At 39.3% G+C, this 15,611-nt stretch overlaps 1 protein-coding gene across 2 annotated transcripts in view; it reads left to right on the top strand.

Annotated features, from left to right (window-relative positions):
* VEGFC (vascular endothelial growth factor C) overlaps nt 1–15,611 on the top strand; it is a 64,808-nt gene that overhangs the window by 42,706 nt on the left and 6,491 nt on the right. For both annotated transcript variants that reach the window (XM_083367344.1, XM_083367345.1), the window contains 4 exons: nt 6,576–6,766; nt 9,856–10,007; nt 10,756–10,865; nt 11,123–11,456. In XM_083367344.1, coding sequence (XP_083223470.1) covers nt 6,576–6,766; nt 9,856–10,007; nt 10,756–10,865; nt 11,123–11,456 — 787 coding nt within the window. The remainder of the gene's footprint in view (nt 1–6,575; nt 6,767–9,855; nt 10,008–10,755; nt 10,866–11,122; nt 11,457–15,611) is intronic.

Below are 15,611 nucleotides of genomic sequence, written 5' to 3'. Positions count from 1 at the left end.
AAGTATGCCAGTCCCTTTTGCATACAATTGACAGATTGTATAGTTATGAGAATTGAGAAGAATTTAGACTGGTGACAACAAGCAATTTCTCCTTTAATAAGTTTAATAATCTTTTTTATCTAAGAGATTTAACAGCTCCAGTTTCTAATGAAGCTATCAAAAAATGAGGATTTAGGAATTGCATACCAAGTTTATGGGAACTGGATACCCTTGATTTAGACTAGTTTTAGGCTTCCAAAAAATAACAAACAAGAAATGTTTATCTGAAAATATCTGAAATATCTGAAAATAAGCATGACTTTAAGTACTTTCATTCTGGTGCTGTTTTTGTTAACTTGATTGATTTGGGTTAGTCTTTTTTTCTTTTTTTAGTCTGCAAAGTACATTTACATGAGGTTTTAGAACACTATTTAGAAGCTTTCTAGAGCTCAGGCCAAGAAGATATAGTCATACAGTCAATATCAAATCCAACCCTCCCTCCCTCCCATCCAGTACATTAAATGTGTCTAAGATTGCTGTCCATTACAAATCTACAGATTAGTTGTAACACAAAAGATAGCTGAAAACCATTTCTGACAGATGACAGTCCAGTCTCTTCGTGAAAGCTTCTAGTGATGAAGCTCCCACAACATCTGAAGGCAAACTGTTCCATTGGTTGATTGTTCTCACTGACAGAAAATTCCTCCTTATTTCTAGGTTGAATCTCTCCTTGATCAGTTCAGGTGCTTTGGAAAATAGGTTGTCCCCCTCCTCTCTGTGACAGCTCCTCAGATATTGGAACACTACTATTATGTCCCCCCAGTCCTTCTCTTCGCTAGACTAGCCATGCCCAGTTTCTCTAACTGTTCTTTATATGTTGTAGCCTACAGTCCCCTAATCATCTTGGTTGCTCTTCTCTGGACTTTTTTTAGAGTCTCAACATCTTTTTTATAGTGTGGAGACCAAAACTGGTTGCAGTATTCTAGGTGTGGTCTTACTAAGGCTTTATAGAGTGGTATTGGTACCTCACATGGTCTTGATTGAATCCCTCTGTTAATTAAATAATTAAATAATGGCTCATATTTAATTGATTGTCCATTAATACTCCAAGATCCCTCTCACAGTTCCTGCTATTAACCCTGGTTTCACCCAATCTATATGTGTACTTTTACTTTTCTCTACATTAAATTTCATTTCATTTATTTTTATTTTTATTCCATTTATATCCTGCCCTTCTCCGAAGACTCAGGGCGGCTTACAAGCTTAGCAGTAGCCTTCATTCTATGTATATGCCTGCTTATTAGGGCTTTCACACACACCCCAAGCGGCATTATTACAAAGTCAGCTTAATTGCCCCCAACAATCTGGGTCCTCATTTTACCTACCTCAGAAGGAAGGAAGGCTGAGTCAACCTTGAGCCTGGTGGGATGCGAACCTGCACTAATTGCAGGCAGCTGGTGTTACTTAAGGAGGCATTAGCCCACTGCTCCACCAAGGCTCTTAGATTTTGTTAGATAGATCTTGTATAAGTCTGTCAAGATCCATCTAGGGTGTTGGCTATTCCTGCCAACTTAGTATCATCTGCAAATTTGATAACTTCCCCTTATATTCCCTCATCTGAGTTGTTTATGAAGATATTGAAGAGTACTGGGCCTGAGACAGAATTTTGTGGTACCCATTGTTTACTTCCCTCCATGTAGACATAGTACCATTAAGGACTATTGGTTGAGTACAGTTTGTCAGCCAGTCACAAATCCATCTGATGGTGATGCTGTCTATTCCACTTTTTTCTAGCTTTCCAAGAAGTAGGTTGTGGTCTACTGTACTTTGTTGAATGCCTTACTGAAGTCTAAGTATACTACGTCTGCAGTATTTTGCTGGTCTACTAATTTAGTTACTTGGTCAAAGAATGAAATAAGATTGGTGTGGCATGATCTGTTTTTAACAAGCCCATGCTGACTTCTAGTTATAACTTTATTTGTTTTTAGATGTTCACAAATCTGTTTTTTTATCATCTTTTCCAGTATCTTCCCAGGTATTGATATTCGGCTGATTGGTCTGTAGTTTCTTGGGTCTGTTTTTTTTCCCTTTTTTGAAGATGGGAACCACATCTTTTCCAATCCTCTGTAGTTCCCCCAGTGCTCCAAGATTTTTAAAAGATATGGTACAGTGATTCTGAGATGACATCTGCCAGCTCATCTTTATGTTCATCAAGATCAGACAGGTGTTCTCTTACCATTTTTTTTATTTTAACTTATTTCTAGTCTGTCTTTTTCAGATATGTTTTTGATAGGTTGTGCTATAATTTCTTTTTGCGTGAATACGGATGCAAAGAATGAGTTAAGCAGCTTTGCTTTCCTTCTACTGCCTGTTACTTCCTTGCTGTCTTCTCTCTTTAGTGGACCGATTGTTTCCTTGATTTTTTTCTTGTTATTTGTATGTTGAAAGAAACTTTTTTTTTATTATCTTTGACTTTTGTTGCAAGTCTTTGTTCATTCTGAGTTTTTGCTTTCCTGACTTCGTCTTTGCAGATTCTGGCTATCTGCTGATATTCTGTCTTAGTTATGTGCCCCTCTTTCCATTTTCTTGCTGGATGTTGACCTTTTGATGAAAAAACTATTTATGCACCTAACTCCTTGACCTTCTTGCCTAGCTGCTTGTAATCACTCAATATTATTTTCAGGTCCATTTTCGTGTCATTCATCCCTACATGTAGTAATAGAAATGGGTAGTAATCTGTTGGATTTATTAATTTTGTTAGGTTCTCACCCACATCTTTGATTTTTCCTCCAGGGAGACAACATACATCTCTGGATTGACTGTATAGTTTACAGATAGCTGATTCTGTTCCCTTGAGAATTGAATCTCCTATCATCAACACCTTTTTTTCCTAGGGAGTTTTGGGGTATTTTTCTATCACAGAAGCACTTAATGCTACTATTTTAGGGACATTTGATGATGCTACTTTTCTAGGTGTCTCCATGACTTCTTCCAGGAACAGTCTATGAAATCAATTGCTTAGCCCCAGTGGGGCTGCATCAGAGTGGGTTGAATTAGATAGGGTTTTTTTTTCTAGGTTTGTGTTTTTTTTCTATGTGACATGTTTCCATCTCTCTTTTTCTTCTAGAAGTAGTTTGATCATTATTATGTTCAATTTGGGCACATTCTTCTTGCAAGATTTGGGGTTTCTCATTTTGTAGGCTGGGTTTCAAAGTGGTTAGAGTTTCCTCTAAACCAGGGGTGTCAAACTTGCAATGTCACATGATGTGTCATGATGTATTGTGACTCTTTTTTTCCATTGCCGGCAATGCAGTGGGCACGGTTTCAGCATGACGCATCCGGCCCGCGGGCTGGCAGTTTGAAACCCCTGCTCTAAACCTTTTACTTTGTCTTCTAATAACACAATTAATTTACATTTGGTACATTTATAGTTTGGATCTTCTGTAGCAGGGTTTTTCAGCACCTGGCTGGTGGTACATGAGCCCTAGCTAATTGGAGTGGGGGAGGGAAACAGTTAAAACAGAGCTGCACAGACGTGGACGAGATCAGTTGGAGCTGCAGAGCTTGTCTGAATCCCCAGGATCTGCCACGTTGCAACATACTAATTGGAATTTCCGGTGCACCTGGAAGAGAAAAAGAGGAGGACAGAGAGAAGAAAAGGTATAAAAGGGGCAGACCGGCCTGTTCGGAGGAACAGCGAGCAAGGAAGGGTGAATGAGCAAGCAGCGTGTTTTGGGGGGAAGGGCTAGTAAGCAAAGGGCTCCTGCCCAGCTCACTTGCGGAAAACATGTTGCTTGCAAAATGAAGCCCCAAGATCAGCACCGGGCTACGGCTGTATCAGCTGTAGCCCACTGATTCTGAGGCTTCACTTAGCAAGCAGCATGTTTTCCGCAAGCAAGTAAGCTGGGCAGGAGCGTGGGATCAGCATTTCTGAGTACGGCTTAGCTGTAGCTGCACACACCGATCCCATGCTCCTGCCCAGCTTGCTTGCTTTCCACAAGCAAGTGAGCTGGGCAGGAGCGCATGATTGGCGTGTGCAGCTACAGCTGAGCCACGTTCAGAAATGCCAATCCCGCATTTCTGCCCAGCTTACTTGCTTGCTTTCTGCTTGCTTTCCACAAGCAAATGAACTGGGCAGGAGCGCATGATCGGTGTGTGCAGCTATAGCTGAGGTGTGCTCAGAAACGCTGATCCCATGCTCCTGCCCAACCCACTTGCTTGCGGAAAACATGCTGCTTGGCAGCGGCCGGCATGAACCCTACTAAATGTGTCCTGCAGGAGGGTGCACAAAGAGTGCAGGCACATAATGAGGTCCCGCCCTCCCCAGGGACTCATTGTGCAGCAACTGGATTCATTTCTTCTCATGCACATGGGCCAGCGGGATCCATGTCACCCTTGCCCCCCTTCTTACTTCACAAGCAAGCCTGAGCTTGATAGGGAACAGAGCCATCCACTCCCTTGGTGGGAAGGGGTTTGAGACCGCTTGAGTCGTGGTCCTAAGTGTCCACATCACAACCACCCCCTCCTTCTTTTCCCCCTTCTGTCTCTCTGTTGTGGCCTTGCTCTCTTCCATCTTCTTTTCCTCTCCCTCCCCTCGAGCTTGCGATACCCTTCATGGCCCTCAGGTTGCCTCCCGGGTCTCGAGACTTTTCCCCCTCTCCTCCTCCCGAGGCACCCGACTTTATGGAGGGGAAAGCAAAGTGGCCACATGGTGCACACCCTCCCAGAGAACTCATCCCACAGCAGCAGGTGGGAACCGAGGCCCACATTTTATAGTTTGTTTTGCTGACGAGCGCCAGGTGAAGCCAACAGAACACAGGTGTGAAGGGAGAAACGAGCCTGCCTGACTCCCTCCCCCCACTGTTTCACAGCATTTAACCCCTCTCCATTTCTGCAACAGCCGGCCTGCCCACCCGCCCGCCAGTCAGTTTCCCCTTCTGGGCCCGCAAAAGCGCACAGTGTTGCCTGTATCGTGGGCTTAAAGTCTGAAACAGCCGGGCTCTTGGCTGACTGATTGCCTTTCTCCCCCCCCCATCTTTTCAGGGTTTTTTTTTAACTCACCGCTTTAGAGGCAGTGTAAAGGCAGACTCTGGGAAGCATGCACGGGGCAAGTGTCTCAGTCACCTTCCTCTCCACTGCTTTGCTTTTTTTCCTGCCTTTTCCTCAATGGCCTTGAACACGTGCTGAGGAGAAGTAGAGGTGTCCTGCCCTTTTTCTCTCTGCCGCTGCCATTGCCAGCGCCATGTTGAAACAGCTATTGTTGCCGCCCTCCCCTCAACCTGCTGCACCTTCCTCGGGCCCCCTTCCTCTGACAAGCAAATGACCTGGGCAGGAGGCCAGGCGACACCGGTGCTTGTAGCTTTTCTACAGCGCAGACCCGAGGGCTGCTTCATTCCCGCTTGGCCTCTTGCAGGACCCGGGCTGCCTGGACTGGCGTGAAATGCAGCGCTTCTTTTTCTGCAGTGGTGGAGCGCAGGCATCACTTGGCGACTCTGCAAGATGCCCCTTTGTAGTGGGTTTCCCGTTCCATCAGATATCGGAGGTTTGAAAGGCAAACTGCTCCCAGGGCATAAAAATAGAGGGTCCTGAGGAGACCGTGCAGCTCCAGCTGATTGGGGTGGCAGGTGGCCTCACGGAGTCTTCAGGCAGAGATTCAGCTGGAGCTGCGCAAAGCATTGCCTGGGTCCTGCTGAAGGGGAGGAAAGAGATGATATTGAAGGGGGTGAGAGAAGAGATGATATTAAAGGTTAGGACTACCTGTACTTCATCACATTTTTCTGGGTTTTTTTTCCTTTGGTCATCAAGTTTTTGACACCTTGCTAGGTGACTGGTGGTACTTGAATATTGCCATATTCTAAAAGTGGTACAATCGGTGAAAAGGTTGAGAAACCCTGTTCTATAGGCATAAGCATATATACAGAACATGTTTTGCTGATCACAATAGCAACAGTTTCTTTTTTCCATTAGTGGATTAAAAAATGAAAATGAGAAGAAATGAAAATGAGAATGTAGAAGGTTTTACCACAGATTTTTAAAAGAGAAAAATGTCCTGTTTAGAAATTGATAATCTAACAGATCATTTAAAAACTTAGGGGAAAATATGTAGTTTGAAAATTTAAAATTCTAGCAGTTTATTTAAAATGTCAAATTTTAAAATTTTCAGTGTTGAGTGGGGCTTAAATACAAGGTTGTTTCTTATCCTGTCCTGGTATGTTCTGTAATTGTCCCTTTCCTCCCTGCCTTCTTGTGAGCTTTATTTGTCCCTTTCTTCTCTACCTTTATATGTGAACAAACCATTCACTGATGCAAATCTCCCATAAGAAGGGCAAAATATTCTTTGGGTAAAATAATTTTAGGAATTGTTATAAGCATTTTTAACTCTATGTCTATAAATAATTAGATGAAACAGACTGAATCCTGCAGATACTGTCACTAGTGTCTTGCTTAACTTGTTCCATTCTCTGAAACATGATTGCCTAAATAGGACTAAATGTGGATTTCACCATGAATTATTTTATAATCAAAGATTGGTTATGAGTCTGATTTAAATTATTAAAAAGAACTATCTTATAAACTGTAAGCTTCTAACTTGGCAGGTATTGATAATGAGTGGAGAAAAACTCAATGCATGCCACGTGAGGTATGTGTAGATGTGGGAAAAGAATCTGGAGCAACAACAAACATCTTCTTTAAACCTCCATGTGTGTCCATCTACAGATGTGGAGGTTGCTGCAATAGTGAAGGGCTACAGTGCATGAATATCAGTGCAAGTTACGTCAGCAAAACGGTAAGTTGTTTTGACTGCATAATATTTAGATCTCTACTTACATTTAAAGTAAATGCAATATTTTAAAATAAAATAGTAATAAAGTTTTTCTAGAACACAAAATGGCTTGTGTTAATAGCACAATAGGCAATAATCAGTTGCATAAATGGTGGAAATAGGAAAATATAATGATTAAATATAGCATATGAAAGGATAGAATGGACATCCTGTGGCCCTAGAGTCTCATGGAGCTTATGAACTCATTTTGTGAAACTAGGCCTTATCAGTAATCAGTGACTGATCGTTTCCGCTATTTTAATCCTAGGATTGATTTAACATCTTTTTAAAAACAACACACAAACAATAATATGCTATTAGTGATAAGAGGAATAATGTTCTTTTGCCTTTACGAAGATGTAAGGACTCTCTAAGAAAGAGTGCACTCCAAAAATATAAATTATGAATAATGTTTACATGCATAAAAATAGCTTTTCCCTTTATTATAACCCTAATATAGTGAATTACATGGAACAATTTCATTCTGTTGCTGCCTCAGTTATGGAAACAATTTACAGCTCCACCTGTTAATTTACCTGGGATATAATATTGTCTGCAGCCAGTATTTGAGATGCCAAGGCATATGTCAATAATGACCTTCATGCTTGCTTTCCTGTACATCTAATTCAATTGTTTCTTTATATTTTGATTTATTTAGTATTTTTCAGTGGCTTCTATGTGGAAACCACATAGAAGCAGACATGTAGAAATATTCTCTTCTGTTTACGTATGATTTGAGTTGCACAAGATTTCTTCTCTACTTATAGTCCCTCAGGTAGGCTGCTGCTCAATCTAAAAGCAGGTAGAAAATTTGTCTTTTGTTGCAATTTGCTTTCTTTTGGCACAAATAATTGAGTCATGCACAAAAACAAATTCAGCATTCTTTCTATCAGGACAAACCATTCTGTTGCTCCTGGAATTCCATTCTTTCTGAGCAGACAGTTATAGCAGAGAGAATCATAGCATCTCTTTCAGAAAGCTTTTCCCGTTTTCTAATAGACTTTTGTGATACTAGAAACCTCAGAATTACTAGTTCATGTGGATGCAATAACAGATGATGGAGAATATTTTCATTGTGGTACACATTATAAGGAAAGCATATATAAAGTACCCCATTCCAAAGAAACATTTATAGTTAGAAATTTGAGATCATACTATGAATTAAATATCAGAGCATTTATTTATTGGCAAACTATAACATGATTTGGAGAAAAATCTAGGCAAGGCAGGTAGCTTTAATATAGTGTACAGTATTATATCAAGAAAAAGTATCTTCAGTTTTTAAAATGTTGCCCATATTTTAGCACATATCAAAGAAATAAATAAAATAGTATCAAATGAAACAACACACCTCAATCAGTAGTATATAACTAGTTACATTTATTTATCTGCTTGATTTTGACCTTGACTTCTTTTTGTAACATTGGAATTTATTTATTTTTATTTATTTTAATTCCATTTATATCCCGCCCTTCTCCGAAGACTCAGGGCGGCTTACAAGCTTAGCAGTAGGAATGATTTACATGCAGTCTTCCTACAATTTTTAATGGTAATACCTCATATGCCACACATCACTTAAAGATGTAATAATTGGGGGGGCAGCTTTAAGCTAATCTATGTCTTAAAATACCCTGTTTCTGAAGTTATGTCTTACATACTAGTTGCTGCTTTCTCATGAAGGCTGCATTATTTAATCAGGCTTTTGATGGGTGATTTTCATAGTAATAATATTCTTTACTAAGATCATAAATAATTGCCATGATTGGGGAGTCACAAACAGTGTATGAAAATAACTTATTTTCAGGTATTGGCTACTAAGACCATTATTCTGAAAGCCTCTTTTCCCCCACCCCCCACATACACACATAGATGAGTTACGTATCAGTGAAATAATAAAGTTTTCATTCATTGTAACAAGAGCCCTGTTGTGTTGAGAGAGAGTGATTGGCCCAAACTCACCCAGACGGCTTTCATGCCAAAGGAGAGACTAGAATTCATGGTCTCCTGGTTTCTAGACCAGAACCTTAACCACCATTTATTTAGTATTTAGGTTCCTTTTATTTTATTGAAGAAACCGAGGAATTGTTTTCTTACTCCTCTTTCTGACAGCTGTGTTAAGAAAAGGGAACAGTTGTAGTACACATAGCACTCAGGTTTCTAAGTCAGAGATAAGCAATCCTTTGGCTTATGTATTAGAAAGGAACTGCATTGAGAGATACAAGCTGCTAGAAGTATTGCTTTACAACAGAAATGAACTTTCAGTATAGATACATTTCATCATGGGCCAATTAGAGACCAAATATGATAAAAATGACTTATAATATGCAAGAAAGACCACACCTTAGTTTCTATTATCAATTTTATCTGTAGTATAGTGGAACATACAGTATTTCATGTGCAGTGTGCATTTTTCAGTATTGCTCCCCAAAATTATTTCAGTGTATATGTGAGTTTCTTCTTGACCCCAAATTGCATAAAGGAATAAAACTTACACTCCCAATACATTTCATGTTTTTGAATCTAATAGTTGATAATGTTTCAAAGTCAAAGCAAATCTGATAAATTGATTTATTTAGAAATAGCGATCACTTCATTTTAGGTACTTGTTGCATGAATAAAAATAAACATTTGAGGACTAACTAAGTACATTAATTATTTATCATGTACCCACTATTTATTTAAAACCTTTAGGGGGCTGCCTTGAGAAGAGTATGTCTCTTTGTTATAAGCTGTTTAGAAGAATTTTATAACTATTTTAAGTATGCACATAAATGTACAGTGCTATTTTTCTGCCCATTTCCAAAACCTGTAGTTACAAAGTCTTGTGTTATCTCAATCATGGAATTTACACGTCTCGCTCACAATGTATTGAGTTAACTGCTTAAAAGAAAGAAGTATAAATTTTGTGGAGGGGAAAAGACTTTAATTGATGAATCCATTTAGGTTTGAACATTTTAACCCGATGGAAAAGCTTTGTGAAGGAAAAAGGAGGAAAAGAAAACATAATAGTATAGTCTTGATTTACTTCTTTTTTCTTTTTCTGCTCTTTGTAGTTGTTCGAAATAACTGTGCCCCTCTCTCATGGTCCCAAACCTGTAACAATCAGTTTTGCCAATCATACTTCCTGCCGATGCATGTCCAAACTAGATGTCTACAGACAAGTTCATTCAATTATTCGACGCTCCTTGCCAGTGATACAAACACAGTAAGAAATTGTATATTTCTTTCCATATTGTTAAAAAAACTATTTATAAATAATATCAATTTTCTTAGTGTGTTCTAAAGATCAAAACCAGGATATGTAAAGATATGTTTATTCTTAAAATATATTGGGGGCCGTGATCTAGTACATATTATTGAAGCTTTGTTCTAGCTTGGAAAACAAAAGGTACTGTCAGGCACAAGGAACCAGGCCTACATCACGAGTTGATAAAAGTTACTTCTTTATTGTTGCAATGCCTATTTACAAGGATCTCACCAGACTGATTGTATTCTTCATTGTATTGTATTGTATTGACTTAAAAACAGTCAACCAGAAATAGAATAACAAAGTGAGCTCGCAAGTCTTCTAATCCAACCCCCTGCTCAAGCCCTGTACTTATTTGAGATAAATGGCTATCCAGTCTCTTCTTAAAGGCCTCCAACGCTGGGGCACCCACAACTTCTGAAGACAAACTAATCCATTGGTTGACTGACCTCAGGGTTCTGCTGCAAATAAGGCTTCAGGGCTCTGGGATAGGTAAGGCCTGCACCACTTTCTGCTGTGCAGAGACTCTTAAAGTTCGGCTCCCTCTTCACATCACCTCCTTTCTAGTTGGAAATTCCAACTAGAATCTCCACATGCACATACAGTAAAAGATGCTATTTGTTTTCTGAAACACCTGTGTAACATATGTACTATCACTTGTCTTAAATTTGCTTTGAAATATATCAATATTATGTTTTGCCCTTAGGTGTCAAATAACAAATAAAACTTGTCCAAAAAGTCTTATTTGGAATAATCACTTATGCAGATGTCTGGCACAACATGACTTCAGTTTCTCCTCCTATCCACCAGATACTGGTAAGAAATATGGGATAAAAGATTACTGACAGTTATTTAGTTTAATTTATAGAAAAAAAATGCCCACAAGATCTTTGTACAGTTTTATAGTTCATTTTTATTGAACAATGTATTCATATTCGTTCACTCCATATTGTGCAATGATATAGTAATAAATAGGAGAAATGAATAATTTCCACTAATTACAAAAAATAGCAGATACTTGTTTTACTCTTTTGCAATGCCTGAAGCATATTTTTCTTATTTCAAATGCTCAGATACTGCTGAAGGATACCATGATATCTGTGGGTCTAACAAGGAACTTGATGAAGAAACCTGTCAGTGTGTCTGCAAAGGAGGAGTGACACCTTCTAGTTGTGGAATTCACAAAGAACTAGACAGAACATCATGCCAATGTACATGTAAAAATAAACTGCTTCCCAGCTCTTGTGGACTGAACAAAGAGTTTGATGAAGAAAAGTGCCAATGTGTGTGCAAAAGAATATGCCCTAAACACCAGCCATTAAATCCTACAAAATGTATTTGTGAATGTGTAGAATCACCAAACAAATGCTTCTTGAAAGGAGAAAGATTTCATCACCAAACGTGCAGGTAAGCAATATAACTGGAAAATAACAGATTTTCATAGCTTTGTAACTGACAGTGGGTATAGTTTCTTTCTTGCATTTTCTTATATTTTCGAAGCTTGCTACTCTTCAAATTTCTGACATGTAACAGATGCTTGAGGACCAGTTTGGTATACTGGTTAAGGCATCAGGCTGGAATCTGGAAGACTAAGTTCTAAACTCACATTGGGCACAGACCAGCTGGGTGATCTTGGGTCAGACACTTTTAGCCTTAGGGAGCAAGCAATGGCAAACCATTTGAGAAACCTTGCCAAGAAAACCTCAGGGATTATTTCAGGCAGTTGCCAGGAGTCGCATTGATTCAAAGGATATATATATCTTCATGCTTATCATACTGAAAAGCAGGCAAAACATGTCACTAGTCCAGAATGAAACATGTCATACAGTATGTAAATGGTGAAAGAGAAAGAGATGATGTGTTCATTGGTTATATATTATTTGTCAATATTTATGATCATATTCAGATTATTTTATCAGAAGGTGGACTTGAAAATAATTGTAGGATAAAATGTAGGATGTTTACTAAGAAGTAAACATAGAATAAGTTCTATATGGATTTTCAATATGGTAATATACTTACTATGTATAATTGTTATCAAGTGATAGGCAGATATGGATAAATTATGCCAATTGATAAGTGGAAAATATATGCTTATTAAATACTTAGTAACAAAAAATAACTTACCTAAAGATAAGTTTCAAAATGAAAGCTTAAAGGGAGAACACCAATCCTTATATGGTGCTTACGGATAAGATAAAACTGCAGATTAAAAGTCTTGGCTGAACCATTAATCTATCATGTTTTATTTTTTCCCATTTAACGTGACCTTTAATATGCACTCCATGATTGTATCTATGCCAGATAGTTTTGTTATAAATTTCCAACAGGCATGATGTAACTTGAGATTCAGAATTGTGTATAATATATAAATTTGTCAAGCTAGTGTGGCAAGTTATACAGAAAACTTTGCACAAGATGTGGCAAGCCAGGCCAGGATGATTACAGCTCATGTGTCTTTGCCATTCTTTGGTGATTTCCTCATAACGCTGTCGATTTGTTGAAAACAAATTGGTTCTAATGTAACTTTAATTCTACAAACACGGAACACCAATGTGTTTTGGCAGAACACAATTTTCTTTGTTGAGGTCATGCTCAGCTATTATTAAATGCCTATAAAAATCTTAGCAAACAACAGTTTTTGTGAATAATGTAATATTTTACATCAAACTTATTTGGGTAGCTCCTAAAGTGTGTTTGTTGCTTCAACACTGTTTCCTTTACATTTGTTGTTGTTAGTTGCGAAGTCGTATCCGACCCATCGCGACCCTATGGACAATGTTCCTCCAAGCCTTCCTGTCCTCTACCATCTTCTGGATTCCATCTAAGCTCACGCCTACTGCTTCAGTGACTCCATCCAGCCACCTCATTCTCTGTCGTCCCCTTCTTCTATTGCCCTCGATCTTTCCCAGCATTAGGCTCTTCTCCAGTGAGTCCTTCCTTCTCATTAGGTGGCCAAAGTATTTGAGTTTTAGCTTCAGGATCTGGCCTTCTAAAGAGCAGTCAGGGTTGATTTCCTCTAGGACTGACCGGTTTGATTGTCTTGCAGTCCAAGGGACTCGCAGGAGTCTTCTCCAGCACCATAGTTCAAAGGCCTCAATTCTTTGGCGCTCAGCCTTTCTTATGGTCCAGCTTTCACTGCCATACATTGCAACTGGGAAGACCATAGCCTTGACTATACACACTTTTGTTGACAGGGTGATGTCTCTGCTTTTTAGTGTGCTGTCTAGATTTGCCATTGCTTTCCTCCCCAGGAGCAAGCGTCTTTTAATTTCTTGGCTACAGTCCCCATCTGCAGTGATCTTGGAGCCCAGGAAAATAAAATCTGTCACTACCTCCATTTCTTCCCCATCTATTTGCCAGGAATTGAGAGGGCCGGATGCCATGATCTTGGTTTTCTTAATGTTTAGTTTCAACCCGAGTTTTGCACTCTCCTTCTTCACCCGCAACAAGAAGCTCTTTAGTTCTTCTTCACTTTCTGCCATTAGAGTGGTATCATCTGCATATCTTAGGTTGTTGATGTTTCTTCCGGCAATCTTAATTCCAACTTTTGATTCATCTAGCCCTGCCTTTCTCATGATGTGCTCTGCATATAAGTTAAATAGGCAGGGCAACAGTATACAGCCTTGCCAGACTCCTTTCCCAATTTTGAACCAATCAGTGGTTCCGTGTCCAGTTCTCACTGTTGCTTCTTGGCCCGCATATAGATTTCTCAAGAGACAAATAAGATGGTCTGGTATGCCCATCTCTTTAAGGACTTGCCAGAGTTTGTTATGATCCACACAATCAAAGGCTTTAGCAATGAAGCAGAAGTAGATGTTTTTCTGGAACTCTCTAGCTTTCTCCATGATCCAGCGTATGTTAGCAATTTGATCTCTAGTTCCTCTGCCTCTTCGAAATCCTGCCTGTACTTCTGGTAGTTCTCGATCCACATACTGCTGAAGTCTAGCTTGTAGAATTTTAAGCATAACTTTACTAGCATGAGAAATGAGTGCAATGGTGCGATAGTTTGAACATTCTTTGGCACTGCCTTTCTTTGGAATTGGAATGTAAACTGATCTTTTCCAATCCTGTGGCCACTGTTGAGTTTTCCAAATTTGCTGGCAAATTGAGTGTAGCACTTTTACTGCATCGTCTTTTAAGATTTTGAATAGCTCAGCTGGAATACTGTCACCTCCACTAGCTTTGTTGTTGCTCAGCTTTTCTAAGGCCCACTTCACTTCACATTCTAGGATGTCTGGCTCAAGGTCAGTGACCACCTCATTGTGATTATCAGGGACGTTAAGCTCATTCTTGTATAGTTCTTCTGTGTAATTTTGCCACCTCTTCTTAATCTCTTCTGCCTCTGTTAGGTCCCTGCCATTTTGGTCCTTTATCATGCCCATTTTTGCATGAAACGTTCCTTTTATCTCTCCAATTTTCTTGAAAAGATCTCTGGTCCTCCCTATTCTATTGTTTTCTTCTATTTCTTTGCATTGTTCATTTAAAATGGCATTCTTATCTCTTCTAGCTATTCTTTGGAATTCTGCATTTAATTGGGCATATCTTTCTTTTTCTCCCTTGCCTTTCGCTTCCCTCCTTTCCTCAGCTATTTGCAAAGCTTCCTCAGACAGCCATTTTGCTTTCTTGCATTTCTTTTTCTTTGGGATGGTTTTGGTTGCTACCTGCTGTACAATGTTGCGAACCTATGTCCATAGTTCTTCAGGTATTCTGTCTATCAGATCTAATTCCTTAAATCTATTTGTCACCTATACTGTATATTCAACAGTGATGTGATTTAATTCATACCTGACTGGCCTAGCGCTTTTCCCTACTTTCTTTAATTTAAGCCTAAACTTTGCAACAAGAAGCTCATGGTCTGAGCCACAGTCAGCTCCTGGTCTTGTTTTTACTGACTGTATAGAGCTTCTCCATCTTTGGCTGCAGAGCGTATACTCAATCTGATTTCTGTGTTGACCGTCTGGTGATGTCCATGTGTAAAGCCGTCTCTTGGGTTGTTGGAAAAGAGTGTTTGCTATGACCATCGTATTCTCTTGACAAAATTCTATCAGCCTGTGCCCTGCTTCATTTTGTACTCCAAGGCCAAACTTGCCTGTTATTCCGGATATCTTTTGGCTTCCTACTTTAGCATTCCAATCCCCCATGATGATAAGGATATCAATTTTGGGTGTTAGTTCTATATGGTGCTGTAGGGCTTCATAGAACCGGTCAATTTCATCCTCTTCAGCACCGATGGTTGGGGCATAGACTTGGACTACTGTGATATTGAATGGTTTGCCTTGGATTCAAACTGAGATCATTCTGTCATTTTGAGGATTGTATCCCAGTATTGCTTTTCCTACTCTTTTATTGACTATGAAGGCTACTCCATTTCTTCTGAGGGATTCTTGCCCGCAGTAGTATACCTGATGGTCATCTGAATTAAATTCACCCATTCCTGTCCATTTTAGTTCGCTGATACCTAAGATGTCAATGTTTAGTCTTGTCATCTCTTGTTTGACCACGTCCAGCTTTCCTTGATTCATGGATCTTACATTCCAGGTTCCTGTGGAGAAAAAATCT

Source organism: Vipera ursinii (assembly GCF_947247035.1).
Source record: "Vipera ursinii genome assembly, chromosome: 7".
Lineage (NCBI taxonomy): Eukaryota > Metazoa > Chordata > Lepidosauria > Squamata > Viperidae > Vipera > Vipera ursinii.
Note: the sequence above shows the minus strand (reverse complement) of the source record. Positions and strands in the feature narration are given on the sequence as shown.